General features: G+C 36.6%; 3 protein-coding genes and 1 pseudogene across 6 annotated transcripts; 1 reads left to right on the forward strand and 3 right to left on the reverse strand.

The window, feature by feature from the left end:
• Positions 1-3406: 3406 nt before the first annotated feature.
• Positions 3407-13973, forward strand: LOC107486515 (probable tRNA (guanine(26)-N(2))-dimethyltransferase 1). Of its 4 annotated transcripts, none has more exons than XR_008008231.1 (9): positions 3407-3844; positions 5081-5467; positions 5861-6202; positions 6359-6446; positions 6701-6822; positions 7039-7177; positions 7266-11915; positions 12881-13127; positions 13252-13973. XR_008008231.1 is itself a non-coding variant. In XM_052260089.1 (8 exons), exons 2-8 carry the CDS (start codon positions 5375-5377, stop codon positions 13303-13305), a joined length of 897 nt encoding a protein of 298 aa, XP_052116049.1. In that variant the 5' UTR covers positions 3407-3844; positions 5081-5374; the 3' UTR covers positions 13306-13973. The 4 variants fall into 4 exon arrangements, 2 of the variants coding, with proteins under 2 accessions (XP_052116049.1, XP_052116050.1); XR_008008230.1 differs by having other exon boundaries at positions 7039-7163; XM_052260089.1 differs by lacking the exon at positions 12881-13127 and having other exon boundaries at positions 7039-7163; positions 7266-7338.
• Positions 8789-13179, reverse strand: LOC107486167 (probable endo-1,3(4)-beta-glucanase ARB_01444). Its single transcript, XM_052260099.1, is given in 6 exon segments — positions 8789-9103; positions 9665-9988; positions 10189-10541; positions 10544-11849; positions 12153-12222; positions 12920-13179. Coding segments are annotated over 6 exon segments (2628 nt in total).
• LOC107486517 (uncharacterized) lies at positions 13481-14883 on the reverse strand. Its single transcript, XM_052260731.1, has 2 exons — positions 14635-14883; positions 13481-14488 (listed from the first exon to the last, which is right to left on the reverse strand). The coding sequence occupies exons 1-2, from the start codon at positions 14881-14883 to the stop codon at positions 13481-13483; spliced, it is 1257 nt and encodes a 418-aa protein (XP_052116691.1).
• Positions 14884-15649: 766 nt separating this feature from the next.
• Positions 15650-18018, reverse strand: LOC107486512 (probable endo-1,3(4)-beta-glucanase ARB_01444; annotated as a pseudogene).
• Positions 18019-18539: the final 521 nt, after the last annotated feature.

Below are 18539 nucleotides of genomic sequence, written 5' to 3' on the forward strand. Positions count from 1 at the left end.
AATTAATGAATTGTCTGATGTCAGGTGGCGTAACTAAAATCGTGAAAATCGGCCTTATAGATTTCGTAGCCTTGCTCACTTTAGGAGAGCACTGGATGATCTGCAAGAAAGACAGGTTTGTTGTAATAAATAAGTAGTTGTTTTTGTTTAGCTGTATTATTATTTAGTGTGTAATCCTCTTTTACTTGCATAATGTGTGTAGTTTGTTTGGGAGGCTTATGCAATTGGTCGGATCGATCCAGACGTGATTCCTCCTGACATCCGTTAGCATTTGGCTATTTGGAGTACCACAGTTCTGCTTATATCTTTTGAATGCATCGAGTGGTATGCATCTGATAGACTAAGGAGGCAATTTGACTTGACTCAGGGCGTTCCTCATCAAGAGCGGGATCTAAGTGAAGCACACGGCAAAGTTCTGACATGTCCCAAGAATCAAGATTGGTCTGAAACCCACTCATTCTGGGTTATGCATTGGACGAATTAGTATAGTCATGTTCTTGTCGAGCACATGGTGTCCTCGCAACATCAGCTAAAAATCCACTTGCATTGGTACCAAGGTACATATAGTGACCACTTGCATCTGTCAGATCTCGAACCGCAAGAGAATCAGGAGGGTGATTCTATCCATAATCAGAAGAATCAACAAGTACAACTATCGCCACCACCATCGCCACCGCAACCACCACAAACACAAGCACAGCAAGAGCCTGAGCAGTTCACACCATACATTCCTGACACGCATTCTGCGGATTATTTCGCACCACCATATCCAGTACATCAACAGTATTGGACTGTCCCGCACCAATAATCAGGTAAACAGGGTTCGTTTAGCCAGATGCTTGGATTCATGGCTCCTGTGCCAGGTTACTCACATCCAAGTTACGGAGACATTCCTACCGACTAGAGGCCCAACCAAGTGGGATTGCTCCAAGTAGATTATCGTTGGATACTAGACCTCGACAACTCACTCCCTCTGGTAATTCCGGAGGTAGACTTTCTGTTGACTTGAGTAGGAGTGATGATGCCACGAGGGGGATCATACATAGCGAAAATTCACGTCGTATTTCGCAATCACTGATTTTACCTTTATAGATGGGTCAACTTCTACCAATGGCTTTATTGCTTCTGCAATTGTGTTGGAATCTAGCTTCGAATGATCTTGAGAAATGGTGGCCCTAGTACAGGTGTGACTACCATTGTACCTCCTTATCTCCCAACAATACTTCCTGGACATTTTGCTCACCCTGATCAGCCAATCACATCCTGCGCCATACTGGGTGCATTTAGCATAGAATGTTGTCGTTTCTGACTCATGCACCCGATAATCTACACCTCTGCGGATGGTATAATCTTTCATCGCCTTAATTACTGCCTCCCTAGAACTGAATAAGTTTACCATCTATCATAACAGGAAGCTCTGCTGCAATCACATCACAAATTTTATATTTTGATAAATAATTCTTAAATACATGTCGCATCAATAAAATCTATGATCCGTAAGTCAAGAATAAATCATTCAATAGTTAATAAGTTAATCAACTAGGTCATCAAATGATATTTAATAAATTAATAATAACACAAGAATGCCAAATACTAAATTTCTCAACATATATGTTTAATGGATAATTAAACATTAAAAAACTACTAATTATATGCTATATTTTGCCTACTTACCATTGTCTTACATGTTTGTCTCAAACTCAAAACATATGCACAAATCATAATTTAACAAATCATTATTTAAAATTATGACGTACCTGCATTTACATATTGAGGAAACTCTGGTGCATCCATTGCCTCCAAATCCAACGACCGCATAAAAGTCGGCTCCACAAACGGCTGCTGGTTTGTTAGTGCATTTGCCACATCTGCCACATATGCTACCATAGCATCATCAGCTTGATCTTCATCTACACCCGAATCAACGACCTTGTAGTTACTTTCAAACTCTTCCTCATTATCACTGTTGTAATCTTCCAATTCAATATCTCGGTCCGCTGCAGATTGCTCGAACTCAATATAGAGTTCGATAAACGATATTCAGGATCGACTTTCAAGATACACTGAAAACATTTATTGCATGCTCGCTTCATCAGTCACGTATTTCGTTTAAAATTAAACTAACCCACCAAACACGGATATATGATATCTGTACATAATACACGACACTCTCCTAGATATTTGAGAATCCATCTTCTCAAAAATCACACCTTTTAATTCTTCAAATGATAGTGTTAATGGAATCATAATATCTAATGGATTTTCACACACAAATTTCACTCCTTCAGATGTTTGTAACAAAAATTGGCCATCATAATACACCTTTAATCTCACTCTATCATCCATGATAATAGAAAAGAAGAGAAAGACAGAGACAGGCTGTAGAGATTTGGAGAACGGGAGAAGAGAAAGATGAAGTGGGATGTTCAGTTTGGGTTGGGTATATATATATAACTGAAATCGGACTGTCCGACCGCTTCCTTGGTGATTTGATTTTTTTGAAATTAAAATCGGACAGTCTGATTAGTGAACGGCCCGCCAAAAATAATTAGATACCCAGAAATCGTTGGGTTCGATTTAGGTTCCCTGCAAAATTTTTGTCCAAAAGCTTTGAAATCGGTGGGTCCGATTTATTTAGGTCAAAAAAATTTTATCCTCCGTGCATGAAATCGGTGGGTCCGATTTCTTTGCACACAACCATCCATTAACCACAAATCGAAAAGTCCAATTTATGTTCTCTCTCACCTGCAAGAAATCGGACCGTCTGATTTCTCTCCGTCACCTAGCTGTCGTCACAACCGTGTAAATCTTTCCTACGTTTCATAATCGAGTGTTACACCAAAGTGTGTGTCATATGCAAAAAAATTAGCTGTTGATATACTCTTTTCGTTTTAAAATAATTTTCCAAAACTAAAGAACATATATACGTTTAAGAAAAATAATAAAAATAATTTTGGAATGTCTGAAATTATATAGTAGAAATAGTTAATATTAATTGATAGCACCATTATGTTACAGAGAGAGAGAGAGGACAAAAATAATGTGTATTATTAACTATACTTGATAAATGATAAAATACATGTATTTAAAGTATTTACAAGATAAAATTTTGAATTTTAAATTCAATTTGAATTTATAACAAAGTAATTTTAAATATGTATTCTGTAACAAGTTAATGTTTGAAACTCGGACTGGATTGGTCGGTCGAATCGCTTCAACCGAAAACCAACAAAAAAAATCCAATTTAGTGTACAAAACCGTAAAATTAAAAACCATTCATGAACCGCTGAACCTGCCTGTTATCGGCAGGTCGGACCGGTCCGGAACCCGGCCGGTTTAGAGAAAACGACTTCGTTTCCTTCCTTGAGAGGGAAAAAGTTGCACGCGTCATCCCCCCATTCCCCCCTTCTCCAACTCCTTCCTTCAGCAAACCCTAGCCTCCACCAAAGAAAGCAAACCCTAGCCTCCACCAATAGTTGTCCCCGTCTGTCGGAGTGAGAGACTGCTGCCGCCGTCTATCGCACTCAAGAACTTCCGTCTTCGTGCTCTCGGGCCTCTCGCCGGATCCTCCACGTCGGGTGCTCGCATCTCGCCGTTCTCCTCTGTGCTCGGCTGCTCGCGCCTCCCTCCGCCAGTGAGTGCTCGAGCTGTGCGTGTTGGTTGCTGCTCGTCGTCCGTGGTTGTCTCTGCTCGATTCTGCCTCCCAGTCTCACTCGAGTCTCGTCTCAGTCACTGGCATCTCGTGGTTCGTCTGTCTCGTCGCCGGCGGCAGAAGCAACTCGTGGGGTTGTCTCTTGCTTCGTCGCCTTCCGTGGGGTGGTTGCCGACTCGCCGTCGACCGTTGGTGAGTCCCTGCACCATCGCTTCCCTGTTCTCTCTTTTCAGATTTCCTTTCTCCCTGTATTTTTGCATGTTGCTGAATTGCTAATCAAATTTGCCTTGTTGCTAATCTAAATGTTGCTGTAAATCGGGACTTTACTTGGATTTGTTAAATTTGTTGCTGTAACTTGAATTTGTTGCTTCCCAGCACAGAATCAGAATAGAATACTCAGTCAGTGCTTGGTTGATTGGTTTTGCTCACTGATTGTATTTGATGATAAATTTTAAATTGATAACTTTTAATTTTAAATTTGCACTGCGTGTTACTGATTCACTGTTCCTTCGGTCCTTTTTGTTGTTGTTAATCATTGTGATGAGCTTTATTAAAATTGGGTTGAAAACTGTTGAATCTTTTTTCATTTTTCATTGTTCTTAACTTCTGTTCTTATTTAAAAATTTGCAATTGGTGATCTTTTAATTTATTATATGCTTCATGTTTTTAATTTCACTCTACTTCTAGGCTTTGAAATCAGTTTATGATAACTGTGATGCAATTATTTTGTTGGATAACTGATGTAATTATTGAGTTCAAGAGATTGAGTCTTTGATTTGCAAGGTGATTTTTGGTTGATTTTTTATTTAATTTGGTAATGGTGTTTATGATTGGGGTTATCTGGTTTTCATTCTTTTTGAATTTGGGAACAGTGTGATTACTTGTTGCTGTTTGTAATGTTTGTTGCTGAATGATGATTGTTCTTTCTTGCCTCTGTTTAGTAATGTTTATTGAAATTTTGTACTTTTTCAATGCATATTTTTATGTGTTATTAGTCAAAGTCATGTCAAGGCCATGCAAGTTTATTCAATTCCTCCTACTTCAAACTGCTTATGCTGCTTCTCACTATTTCTGGTGTGTAACTTGTATACTTCTGCATGATTCTCTTTTGATTCCACACAAAGTTGATGAAAAAAACTGATTTTGTTATCTGGGTAATCTTATTCTGTTTCTGTCTATGTTTTCTTGCTAATGGAACATTCTAGTCTAGTTGTTTAGTTATCAGAATGTTATTCCTTCTTAGCTTCATGGAATGAAAGAGAAACTACATTGCATCCTCAGAGGAATCAAAAACCATTAATTAATTTATATATTATTCATTTTAGTTATATGATTCTATCAATTTGGTTGTGTACTTATTCTTCTTATTCAGCATAGGAATTTAAGCATTTTATTTTTCTGATATTTCAAAACTGTGTTTTTCTCAAGAGACATTTATAGTTTTATACAGACAAGTGGTTCTGATTTTGGAATCAACTATGGACAAATAGCCAACAATCTTCCCTCTCCATCACGCGTTGCTATTCTAAAACGGTTTTTCTGGTTGAACCACCGGTTGGACTGGTTGGACCAATAAACCAGTGAACCAGTGATTAAAACGGTTTGATGACCGGTCCGGTTTTCAGAACCTTGATAAATATAGACACGATTGAGTTGCAGTTACAGAAGCTCTAACTCTCAGAAAAACCGCTACAGTGTGTTGCTCTTCTTATTCTCTCAGCAATGGCTGATCTCAGTGAATTCAAGATCGTAAAGGAAGGAGAAGCTGAGATTCTCATGCACAAACAGAATGAAGTTTTCTATAACAAAGCCCAGGTCCCAAAAATCTCTCCTTTCTTCTTCTTTGATGCTTCTCCAGGTTCCAAGTTTCATGCTTGTGATGATTTTGTTCTGGGATTTGGATACGTTTCTGGGTTTGAGTTTAGGTGTTTGTTGAAATTACTAATAGAAAATGGTCATAGAGCAGAGAAAAATCAAATTTTGGAACTTGTGTAGTTGAGTATTATTGGCAAATGGCAAAGTTGCGTTATTTTGTGGTTATGGATTGTTTAATGTTTGTTTATTGATGTCACAGTTCATTGCATATCATCTGAATTTATCAAGTTTGAATTTTATCTATTTTTGGTGCATTTTATGTGCTTGATTTTTGTTATAGTGTGTTGGTGGTGATTGGTGAATGCTACTTATCATTCTTATTTATCATATTAGGTTAATAACAGGGATATGTCAATTGCTGTTTTGAGAACTTTTATATCCAAACGTAAGGAAGAACATGAAGCAAATTTGCCCAAGAAAGCTAAAAGAGCTCCAAAAGTATCTGAAAGTGATGCTTCTGAACCTGCCAAGGAGGATGTCCCTCATGCATCTCCACCTGAAGATTGTAGAGATAATGGCGAATGTGAAGATGGGAATGGAATGGCTCTTGATGAACCGCACAAAACAGCAGAGGAGCAAGTCAAGAGCTCTGAAGAATGCAACGGGGAAGGGGAGTCAATGAGTAATGCAGATGGAAAAGTTCAGAGGGAACTGAAGCCACCAAGAGTTCTAGAGGTTATAGATTGTTTTTTAAGTTTGTGTTCCATTTACATAATTCATTTGGTACAGGCATCATCATTTGCCATTGTACATTTAATAGCTATTGGATAATTTCCTCTTCAATGCATTATGGAACTCATGTGTTTGTGTTTAATGCGTTTATATCTTCAGGCATTGTCTGCTTCTGGATTAAGGGCCCTTAGGTATGCTCGTGAAGTGGAAGGAATTGGTCAGGTGGTTGCTCTGGACAACGATCAAGGTGATTCAAGGATTTTGCATTATAGAAAAGAATTGAAGTCTTAGAATATTCTCTACCAAATTTGTTTTATTTATCAAAAACATGAAAGATCTAGCTTTCTGTGTTGACAGTGCATATATTGTTAGTTTGTCACTTTTGACTTTTTCTGATCTAAACAATTTATTATATTGCCCTTTCCTTTAAGCAATTACTTATTTGTATGCATCATTAAGCTTATGCTGTTGACAACTAAGTCCGAATTTTTGCTTGAGCAGCTTCTGTTGACGCTTGCAGAAGGAACATCAAATTCAATGGTTCAGTAGCGTGTTCAAAAGTTGAGTCTCATCTTGCTGATGCTCCTGTATATATGCTAACCCACCCCAAAGAATTCGACGTGGTGAGTAGATGATGTTGTTACATGCCTGGGTTGACCTTTAGACACAAGGAGAAGACTTTTAATTGGTGACCCTCAATACTGATCCAGATCACCAGTTGTGATTATTAAGAAATTAATGCATGATCTGCTATTCTGTCCCATGCAAGTCATTTTTTATATCCTTTATTACTTTAACTATTTTTCATGGGGTTGATGTGTTCTTTTCTTTTTTTCCAGGTTGATCTTGATCCTTGTGGTTCACCTTCCGTGTTCCTGGATTCAGCAGTTCAATCTGTTGCTGATGGAGGTATGCTGATGTGTACGGCAACAGATATGGCAGTGCTCTGGGGGGAAATGGGGAGGTCTGCTATTCGAAGTAATGTTAATACTTTTATTTGTTGTGATCTTTATTCAACAATAACTTGAGTTGTGGACTGACTTCTTAAAAATGCTATTCATACCAGATATGGTTCATATCCGCCGAGAGGAAAATATTGCCATGAAATGGCTTTGAGAATCCTTCTCGCTTCCATTGAGGTATGTCTATAATTTATTGTTTAAGTAATAAGGAATTGAGATAGACAACTAGGAAGATAGACAAAATGCATAAACCTCTTCCCATCACTTGGCAAATCAAAATGATTAAAAACACCATCTTTATTACTTTCTTAATAAGCGTTGTACCAAACCCTTGTATTTTACCAGGCCTAATTTCATTTTTTTTTATCACACTAATGAATGTATTTATTTTATAGGGTATTATATCACCAAAGGTAGTGATTTGTGAAGATTATTTTGGGAATTCCAAGTATTAGATCACACCTATCATCATTTATTCTTACTAATTAACACACAAATCACACCTATCATCATTTATTCTTACTAATTAAAACACTGAAAATTAAAACACTGATCTATTGAAAATTAAAAATTAAAAATTAAAACACTGATCAACAACAAAGAAATCTGAATATCATGAGATCAGAGTGAGACCTCAGTAAGTTGATAATGTTGAACATCTCAGGCAGTAGCAATTACACTGAAAATTAAAACACTGATCTACTGAAAATTAAAAATTAAAACACTGATCAACAACAAAGAAATCTGAATATCATGAGATCCAGTAAGTTGATATTGTTGAACATCCCAGGCAATAGCAATTAGTTTCTTGAGTTGCTTCCATGATTCGTCATCGGTATGATTGTTCGTTCCAACAGAATTCTTGATTCTTCTTTCCAAATTGAAAAGAATTTGACCGAGAATGACCTCTACCCGAACCCTGGCGCCGTTAACCATCGGATTCTTCTCGGGAACAACCTCATCCCACAAAATATAGCTAAGAACACAAATAGATCTACAAATATGCTTGAAAACACGATCAATCGTCTTAAAGTCTTCATTGGAGTCCACCTTTTCCTTTTTCTCTTCCTTTGATATGAAATCGATGGTTGACTCCATGACAATAATAAATTTTCGAGCGATTTTGTTGTTGATATTTTCTATCAATGTAGTCAACTTCGTCATGACCTTGGTCATAGTAGCGTGTTCGTCGTTAATTTTGGACAACAGGAAGATGTATTGAGCTAGAACCTTTGAGAGCTTACCTGCGGCGCCAACGACTCTTATTCGGATCCTCGCAAAAGACGCCGATTCAAAAGTTACGCTATTTTTATTGCTGTTTTCAGAAATTGATCAATAGTCCTTCTTCAATTGCTACTCTGTCATATTCTAACTCCAGACAAATTTCGCTGAGCATTCCTTCGGCTTAATTCAAAGGTCAATTTGAGAATCATTGATCGGACATTAGCACTTTCTTCTTCTTGGTGTTGTCTTGGTGGAAACTTAAAGATCTATGAATTTACGAACCATACTTAAATTGTCGCGGCAGCGGGAGATGGACCTCAGCAAATACGGGAGGACCTTCCCCCAAGGATCGACCTGGATTCCAGCGTCTACTGTACAATATTGGAGAAAAAGGCCTTCTGGATCAGGTGGCGGTTTTCTGACGGTTCTTCAATGATTTCCTCAATATCGGAAAGTTCCTTGAAAATTTATCTTTCTTCTTTTCTGCTTCTTCAGCTTCTCCGATGACCTTAAGGTTTTCAAGCATATTTGTAGATCTATTTGTGTTCTTAGCTATATTTTGTGGGATGAGGTTGTTCCCTAGAAGAATCCGATGGTTAACGGGGCCAGGGTTCGGGTAGAGGTCATTCTCGGTCAAATTCTTTTCAATTTGGAAGGAATCAAGAATTCTGTTGTAACGAACAATCATACCAATGACGAAGAAACTAATTGCTACTGCCTGGGATGTTCAACAATATCAACTTACTGAGGTCTCACTCTGATCTCATGATATTCATATTTCTTTGTTGTTGATCAGTGTTTTAATTTTCAGTGTAATTGCTACTGCCTGGGATGTTCAACATTATCAACTTATTGAAGTCTCACTCTGATCTCATGATATTCAGATTTCTTTGTTGTTGATCAGTGTTTTAATTTTTAATTTTCAGTAGATCAGTCTTTTAATTTTCAGTGTTTTAATTAGTAAGAATAAATGATGATAGGTGTGATTTGTGTGTTAATTAGTAAGAATAAATGATGATAGGTGTGATTTAATACTTGGAATTCCCAAAATAATCTTCACAAATCACCACCTTTGGTGATATAATACCCTATAAAATAAATACCTTCATTAATGTGATAAAAAAAATGAAATTAGGCCTGGTAAAATATAGGGACTTGGTACAACGCTTATTAAGAAAGTAATAAAGATGGTGTTTTTAATCATTTTGATTTGCCAAGTGATGGGAAGAGGTTTATGCATTTTGTCTATCTTCCTAGTTGGCAATAAGGCAGTAATGACCAAATCAGTTGCATCATCATCAAAACTACTACCTCTGCTATTATCAAAATCCTTCAAGCTTCTAATCTTCTCCAAAGCACTTTCATTATCATAAACTCCTTGCAAGGCATACAAAAACCGCTTCCACCCACCTTCAACAACATCTCTATCCAAAGCAGGCATAGTCCATTTCACAACCACCTTCACAAAACTCTTATTAGAAAATAAGAATTCGGAAACAGGTACCAATGGCAAAAGCTGAATCCCAAGCCTAAACTCTTTCCACGCAGGAGGAGCAAACCATAATCCACGGTCTCTCTTATTAGACCATAGAACCCCAACTAACTTGTTCTCTTTACAAAGTGTTCTTCATACATATTACTATCTCCTCCTCCATTCACATGCCACCACATTTTAGCTGCATGAATTTCCATGCTGCAAGAGTTGATCCTAATGAAACAAGTTCTGTATCATTATATGCCAAGCCCAACAAAGGCAAGTGTATTCCATTTAACTCTACTTTCCCTGTTGTTAGAATATAGAACCTCCATTAACCTATTCTCCTTTGTAAACTCCTCAAACTTTTCATCATCCCTCTTTAAATGGCCCCACATTTGAGCAGCATGAATTTCCAATGCTGCAAGAGTTGAACCAATAGCAACAAGATTTGCATCATTATATGCCAAACCCATCAACGCTGCTGAATAATATGCATTCACAGCTTCACCACTAATCAATTGAAATCTTCCAACATCACTATCCTCTAGCCCTGAATCCCAAGAGTGCAACATGAACAGATCAAAACACCTTAAACGTGTATACTTAGATTTTGAATCTTTTCCTCCCAAGTTCATGAAATCTTCCATGAGTGAATATGCTTCTGACCTATACTTCTTACCCAATTCGGATCAATCTTTGCAAGAACTGCAATTCCATACACAAAGTTACCTAGTTGAACATGATGAAGGTTGTAAACTCCAAACCCACATTCTGCTCCTGAACTATCAGCACCGCTTTTAGTAATAAGCCCTCCCCGTTGCTTTTCATACAAAAATCCATTCTCTCTAAAAGTGCCATCTAACCATGGCTGAATGGTTTCTTTCAAGAATTTCTTAACAAGTGAAATCAAGTCAAGAAAACCAACTTCCTCAGCTATCATTGCAAACCTTGCTGCCCTTGCAATCGATTTGCCATAACAAGAAGATGAAGTATTAGCTATTTTTGAAGAACAAAGAGCACCAACATCTCTACAAAGAGCTTGTTTGATTTCATCATAGTAGGCTTGATTGACACCTCTAGTAGAGTGCCAAGTTACAGGAACATGTTCTGCTTCCAACATCCATGAATCTCCAACAACGCCAACAAGGTCCCCATCAATACTTCGATACTTAAAATGTTTAAGAACACTCACATTACCCTCATCTTTGGACAAAAGCTGAAGATGAAGAGGGTGAGCTAACATCAACAAATTACCAAGCCCTTTCTTCTGCCATTTGTATTCAACACAATATGGCTTAGTGAACAAAGCATCTCCAGAAAGAGGGTAGCAAGAGCTGTACCTGTCAAGAACAGCCTCGTTTTCTGAGCTTAAATCTGGCATAACTGCAATCCGAACCATCACAGGAGCCTCACCAGAAGAAATGTTGGAGAAAGCGAGTTTCATGTCAAAGCTAAAACTAAATATGGTTGGTGAAGAAGTATAGATAAGCCATTTCTGACCATTCTCAAGCTGAAGAGTATACTTATTTGGTGAAGCATTTGAAGAAAAAGAAGAGATTTTATGGATGGAGGTTATGGAAAGAGATTCATGTTGTGACAGAGAAACGGTAACATAAGGGCTTCCCCTAACAAGGAAGAAAGTGAGATTGGAAGAAGGAAACTCAAGAGTGACACTGAAATCACTGAAGGAAGATATAACATGGCGGGATTGAGAATCTTTTGGGGTAGAGATAGTAAGATCAGGAGTGAAGACTTGGTGGATGGAATGAGAGGAGACAAAGAGAGAAGGGTAGCAGAGAGAAACAGAGGAATCAGAGGGTTTGATGAGATAAGGATGAATGTACTCTTGTATGTTGCCATCGTTGAGGACGAAGTTCTGGCAGAATGAGTATGGAGAAGAGAGAAGATTTTCAGAGAAGAACTTTGAAGGGTCAGGGAGCACTTTGGAGTTTGTTAGTGGGAAGAGAAAAGGTTGTTCATCATCTAACTGTCTTGGGAAGATCTATAGTCTTATCATCAAACAAGTGAAACAACCCATCGCTCTGTATGCTAGGTATATATTTGCTATATATGTGATTATTGGCGAATACAAAATTGTCTTTTGGTGAGAAGATTATATTTTAAAATTGAGTAGTGCTAGGGAACCAATGGCTTAAACGTACAATGTGTACAATGGGCTAAATCTTTGGTTTATGAATAAAATGAACATCACCTATACTATCCAGAATAACCATCCAGATACCAGGGATAATAAACATCTCACGTTATAAAAAGCTAATTTTGGGTTCACCAAGGTTCGAACTTTCCGAATCTGGAACTCTAATACCATTTCCTGAAACCACTCATCCCAAAAGCGTAACCTGACAAGACAACGTAACACTCATACTATTAATATAAAAATAATTATTTTTATTAATGCAAAAACTAGATAATTGGATACTACATGATTCAATTTTTTTTTTTGGTTGCCAATTCAATTGTTCTTTAATTAGATAAAAGGCTGCAAACTTTAACATCATTTTTGTAGCTTTGTATTTTTAATATGGGGGCAGAAGGTGGTGTTTTTAAATAAGGTGGAAACTTTGTGTGTTTTTGATTTATATGGATACCACAAATTTGAGGGTCAGATTTGTGGTGTTTTAATTTTTTTTTTTTGTTGATAACCACAAATCTGAGGGTAAGATTTGTGGTTTTAAATTTTTTTTTTAAATAAAATACAAATCTGAGGGTTAGATTTGAGTTTTTTTATTTTAAATTTTTTTCAATTTACAAATCTGATCATCAAATTTGTAACCTTATGAAATCTGACCCCTAGATTTCTCTACTCCTCCAAATCTGAGGGTCTGATTTGTTACTCAAAATTTAAAAAAAAAATCCATATTCAAGAAAAACACACCAATGATCCATAATGATGAATTACACAATTTTTTTTCATATAAAAAAAAAATTAGCCTCCAATCTCATCAACAAAAAAGAAAACAAATATTTTATCCAATGCAACATTGTTTCTCATGACAGGATCCCATTTTTCTATAATAATGTCTGCTGTGAATCCACCACAAGAGATTGCTCAATGTGTTGCCAGCATCAAAACGCTTTAAGCTTCTAATCTTGTCCAATGCAACTTGATTGTTATAAATTCCTTCAAGTGCATACACAAACCCCATCCATCCGTCTCTTACTGTATACAGAGATGGTGACCACTTCACAAGGTCCTTAACAAAATCAACATTGGAGAATAAGAACTCAGTAATAGGCAATAAGGGTAAAACATGAAACCCAATCTTACACTCCCTCTCACATTTATAATCGCGCATTAAATCAAGTCTATGGTTAGCAGAAAGATAACCAACTAACTTATTTTCTTGTGCAAAATCATCTTCATACAGGTTATCACCAACTTTCACATGCCACCACATCTTAGCAGCATGAATCTCCAATGATGCAAGAGTTGATCCAATGGAAGCAAGATGGATGTCACCATAAGCTTGGCCCATCAATGCAGCAGAATAGTAAATATTTACAGCTTCACTGTTGCTGTCTTGTTGCCATGCACTTTCCCAATGACAAAGATCTACATATAAAGTCCAAGAGTGCAATTTGTACAGATCGAAACACCTAAGACGTGTGTATTTGGAGTTTGATCCTCTTGCCAATTTCATAAAATTTGCCATAAGTGAGTAGGCTTTTAGGCTTATATTTCATTCCCCAAGCTGGATCAATCTTTGCAAGCACTGCAATTCCATAAAGGAAGTACCCAGCACTGTATGCTTCAATACTAATCCTTCCCCATTTTGCATCATATAGAAATCCATTGCCATCAAAAGTGCCATCCAACCATGGCTGAATGGTTTCATGCAAGAACTTCTTCACGGATGGGACCACTTCAAGAAAACCAATCTCCTCCGCTATCAAAGCCAACCTTGCTTCCCTTGCAATAAATTTCCCATAATAGTAAGCTGAAGTTGTTGTTATCTCAGAAGAACAAAGACCAGCTACATCTTTGGAAAGAGCTGATTTGATTTCATCAAAAGATTCTTCTTTGACACCTCTAGTAGAATACCAAGTCACAGGAACATGATCTGCTTTCAGCAACCATGAATCTCCGACAATACCAACAAGGTCCCCATCAATGCTCCTATACCTAAAATTTTCTAGAATAGTAACATTTCCCTCATCCTTGGATAAAAGTTGAAGATGAAGAGGGTGTGCTAACATTAACAAATCACCATTATCAAACCCTCTCTTTTCCCACTTATATTCAACACAATATGGCTTAGTAAACAAAGCATCACCAGATACAGGATAACAAGTGCTGTACCTGTCAAGAACATCCTCAAGTTCTGAACTTGAATTTGGCAACAATGCTATCCTCACTACCAGAGAAACCCCATGATCATGAGAAGTATATTTCTTTGAGAAAGAGATCATAGTCTCATAGCTGTTACTAACCTTGATTGGTAAAGAAGCATACAAAAGCGATGCTTGGCCATTGTCAAGCTTGAGGGCATACTTGGTGAGTGAAGAATTTGAAGTAAAGAAAGAGAATTTGTGAACAGTGGTTATCGAAAATAATGGTGTTTGATCAGAGACAGAGAAAGTAACATAGGGGCATCCCCTAACAGGCTAACAAGGAAGAAAGTAAGATCAGAAGAAGGAATATCCAAAGTGACACTAAGATCACTGAAGGAAGATATGACATGATGATGAGAATGAGAACCTTGTTGAGTTTGTTGAGTTGAGGAAGAGATAGTGAGATCAGCTTTGAATACCTGGTATATGGAACCAGAATGAACACGGCGAGATGGATAGCAGAGAGAAACAGAGGAAGCTGATGATTTGATGAGGTAAGGGTGAATGTACACTGAGTTGTGGCCATCTTCTTCAACAAAGTTCTGGAAGAAAGAATGTGTGGGTAAAGGCGATGAAAGAAGGTCTGAAGAGAAGAATTTGGGAGGGTCACCTTGATAATCCATTGATGGGAACAGAAAAGGTTCATCTCTTTCTCCTGTGAGAGCCATTTTGATAGGAAGAACTTGTTAACTTGAGTGAGAGACAGAGAGTTTTATAATGCAAATGTTGGTTTTTTTTATTTGACAAAACTATGCTGATGCCTCTTTAGTGAAGACAAGGGATAATTTTAGTTACATGTTGGCTTTTAGACTGTGTTATAAGCTTTGGCTTTTGAAGATACAATCAAACCATATGGTAGATCAAAAGAATTGATTGCTATATATTATAGGTGAGGGATACATGTGGAAGCATTTTGGATTTGCATTGACATGTGTTTTGTCTTTTCTATTTTATGGTTAAGTTTAGTTAATATTTGAAGTTACCCATCTGACTATAATAATTTCATAAACTGATTATTTTCATGTGCTATATAGTTCATTAGCTACTGTGTTTAAAAGAAAATTCTTCCTGAATTTTTAAAAATTAGAACATGATTTTCAATTTATTGTTCAAAATCCTGGTTTTTCCTATAAGATGCTCCACTATCCTCGTTCTCTTTGCTCTGTTTTGCAAAGTTATGGGAAAAGGTTTATGCATTTTGTCTATCTTTCTAGTTATCCACTTTTTATAACATTCATATTTGCTATAATATTATTTCTAATATTTCCTTAATTAGATTGAAACTTGAATTAGCCATTATCAACAAATACATCTCTAAAATTTCACCACATAATTTCAAAATAAACATCCTCATTTTAAAATGATCATATTTCTGATATCCTTTGTTGTAATTTCTTTTTCAAATCTTTGCTGATTTATTTTCACAAGAGTAAATAGAAGCCTTATTTTTTTTTCACATTTTGTAATGGAAAAGAGGTTACAATATACAAAACTTATATAGTATCATCATTTTATGATAAGATTGAAATCATGATGAATAGTTGACAATAAGGCAGTAATCACCGAATGAGTTGCCATCATAATCAAAACTACTTACTACAACCTCTGCTATGAATCCACCAAAGCAAATTACTAAATGAGTTCCCATTATCAAAATGCTTCAAGCTTCTAATCTTCTCCAAAGCACTTTCATTATCATAAACTCCTTCCAATGCATACACAAATCCCTTCCACCCTTCTTCAACACCATGTCTATTTAAAGCAGGCATAGTCCATTCTACAAGCTTCTTCACAAAACTCTTATAAGAAAATAAGAATTCGGAAACAGGTACCAATGGCATAAGCTGAAATCCAAGCCTACACTCTTTGCACACAGGAGGTGCAAACCATAATCCACTGTCTCTCTTATTAGACCATAGAACCCCAATTAACTTATTCTCTTTTACAAAATCTTTTTCATACATATTACTATCTCCTTCTCCATTCACATGCCACCACATTTTAGCTGCATGAATTTCCAATGCTGCAAGAGTTGATCCTAATATAACAAGTTCTGTATCATTGTATGCCAAACCCAACAATGCTGCTGAATAGTATGCATTTATAGCTTCACTTGTGCTCCCTTGATTCCTTCCGTCCGCAAATTCGGCTAGTCCTCCGGCCCAAGAATGCAATTTGTAAAGATCAAAACACCTTAAACGTGTGTAATGATAATGATTCAAAGTTGAATGATAATGTTCCGCTTTTCCTCCTCCTAAGTTCATAAAATCTGACATAATTGAATAGGCTTGAGGCTTGTACTTCTTACCCCATTTTGGATCAATCTTTGCTAGCACTGCAATTCCATAGAGAAAGTATCCCAAATGATAATGGTGATCATTGTAAACTCCAAAGCCAAAATCAGCACCTGGATCAGTAGAACCTTGTTTGGTAACAATTCCGCCCCATTTCTCATCATATAGAAATCCATTCCCATTGAAAGTTCCATCTAGCCATGGACCAATGGTTTCACTCAAGAACTTCTTAACCACAGGAATCACATCAAGAAAATCAACTTCTTCAGCTATCAAAGCCAACCTTGCTGCCCTTGCTATCAATTTCCCATAAAAATAAGATGAAGTAGTTGTTATTGCAGAAGAATCTAGATCCTCAACATCTTTAGAAAGTGCTGATTTGATTTCATCATAGGATTCTTCTTTCACTCCTCTGTTGGAATGCCAATTCACAGGAACAGGATCAGTTTCCAATAACCATGAATCTCCAACAACACCAACAAGGTCCCCATCAATGCTTCTATACTTAAAATGTTCAAGAACGTTCACATTACCCTCATATTTAGACAGAAGTTGAAGATGGAGAGGGTGAGCTAGCATCAATAAATTGCCAAAACCTTTCTTCTGCCATTTTTATTCAACACAATATGGCTTATTGAACAAAACATCCCCAGAAAGAGGGTAGCAAGAGCTGTACTTGTCAAGAACAACCTCGGTTTTTGAACTTGACTCTGGCATAACTGCTATCCGAAGCATCACAGGAGCCCCATCAGAGGAATTATTGGAGAAAGTGAGCTTCAAGTCATGGCTGAAACTAAATTTGATCAGTGAAGAAGTATAGATAAGCCAATTCTGACCATTGCCAAGTTTAAGTGAATACTTAATGGGTGAACCATTTGAAGAAAAAGAAGAGACACTATGTATGGAAGTTATAGAAAGAGATTCATTTTGAGACAAAGAAACAGTAACATAAGGGCTTCCCCTCACAAGGAAGAAAGTGAGATTGGAAGAAGGAAAATCAATTGTGACACTGAGATCACTGCAGGAAGATATTACATGGCGAGAAAGAGAACTTGTTGAGGAAGAGATAGTGATATCAGGAGTGAAGACTTGGTGCATGGAATGAGAGGAGACAGAGAGAGAAGGGTAGCAGATAGAAAGAGAGGAATCAGAGGGTTTGATGAGGTAAGGGTGAATGTACTCTTTATTGTTGCCATCGTTGAGGACAAAGTTCTGGAAGAATGAGTTTGTAGGCAAAGCAGAAGAGAAAAGGTTTTTAGAGAAGAACTTTGAAGGGTCAGGGAGCACTTTGGAGTTTGTGAGTGGGAAGAGAAAAGGTTGTTCATCATCATCTAAATGTGTTGTGTTTGCCATTATCTGCATCTGCATGCATGAAGTGATTTTGAGGAGTGTTGATGTGAAGTGGTTTTATATATACAATGAGAGAATGTGAGATTGTTAAGACTTAAGATCACTTTTTGGCTCTTCCTCTTCTTCAGCACAGAAAAGATAACTTAAACCCATTTTAATTTAATGACTATAATTATTCTTAGGTGAGCCTGTTGGATTTTCTATTACAGTAATTATTACATCTAGAAAATTGTTTGGTGACATCTAGAAAATTGTGTTTTCTGAAAGGGTAAATACGAAAGGAATCCACTCACATACATAGTCAAACTATGAAAAATTATAGAAAGAATAATAAAGCTAATTTTATGGTGTTTTTTATTTGGTGTTTAATTTTTGTTTAAATTATTTTTTATAGAAATTTTAAAATATTTAAAATTTTTTAACTTTTATATTTTTAATTAAAAATTAATTATTTAACCTATTTTAACAATTAAGCAACATTTTTTAGACACTATCATCAGGAATAGAGTGTAATTGAGAGAATGGGGTCATGGTTCTTTCTAATTTTTTATAAAAAAATTAATAGTACTTCTTCAAAAAAAATAAAAGATAGTTTAGTTGGTTCAAATAATTATTCGTATTTCGCAACTCTCTATTCAAACAAACAACATTCATTCTACCTTTGAATTCAAATATAAAAA

The sequence above is a fragment of the Arachis duranensis genome, chromosome 4 (assembly GCF_000817695.3).
Source record: "Arachis duranensis cultivar V14167 chromosome 4, aradu.V14167.gnm2.J7QH, whole genome shotgun sequence".
NCBI lineage: Eukaryota > Viridiplantae > Streptophyta > Magnoliopsida > Fabales > Fabaceae > Arachis > Arachis duranensis.

Bases quoted from the DNA above. Each gene is read 5' to 3' on its own strand.
- LOC107486515 (XM_052260089.1), top strand. From the start codon at position 5,375: ATGGCTGATCTCAGTGAATTCAAGATCGTAAAGGAAGGAGAAGCTGAG. The intron at 5,468-5,860 runs GTCCCAAAAATC...TTATCATATTAG, and splicing joins TTTTCTATAACAAAGCCCAG to GTTAATAACAGGGATATGTC. The intron at 7,164-7,265 runs GTCTGCTATTCG...TATTCATACCAG, and splicing joins CTCTGGGGGGAAATGGGGAG to ATATGGTTCATATCCGCCGA.
- LOC107486517 (XM_052260731.1), bottom strand. From the start codon at position 14,883: ATGGCTCTCACAGGAGAAAGAGATGAACCTTTTCTGTTCCCATCAATG. The intron at 14,489-14,634 runs GTATTCAAAGCT...CTTCCTTGTTAG, and splicing joins ATTCTGGTTCCATATACCAG to CCTGTTAGGGGATGCCCCTA.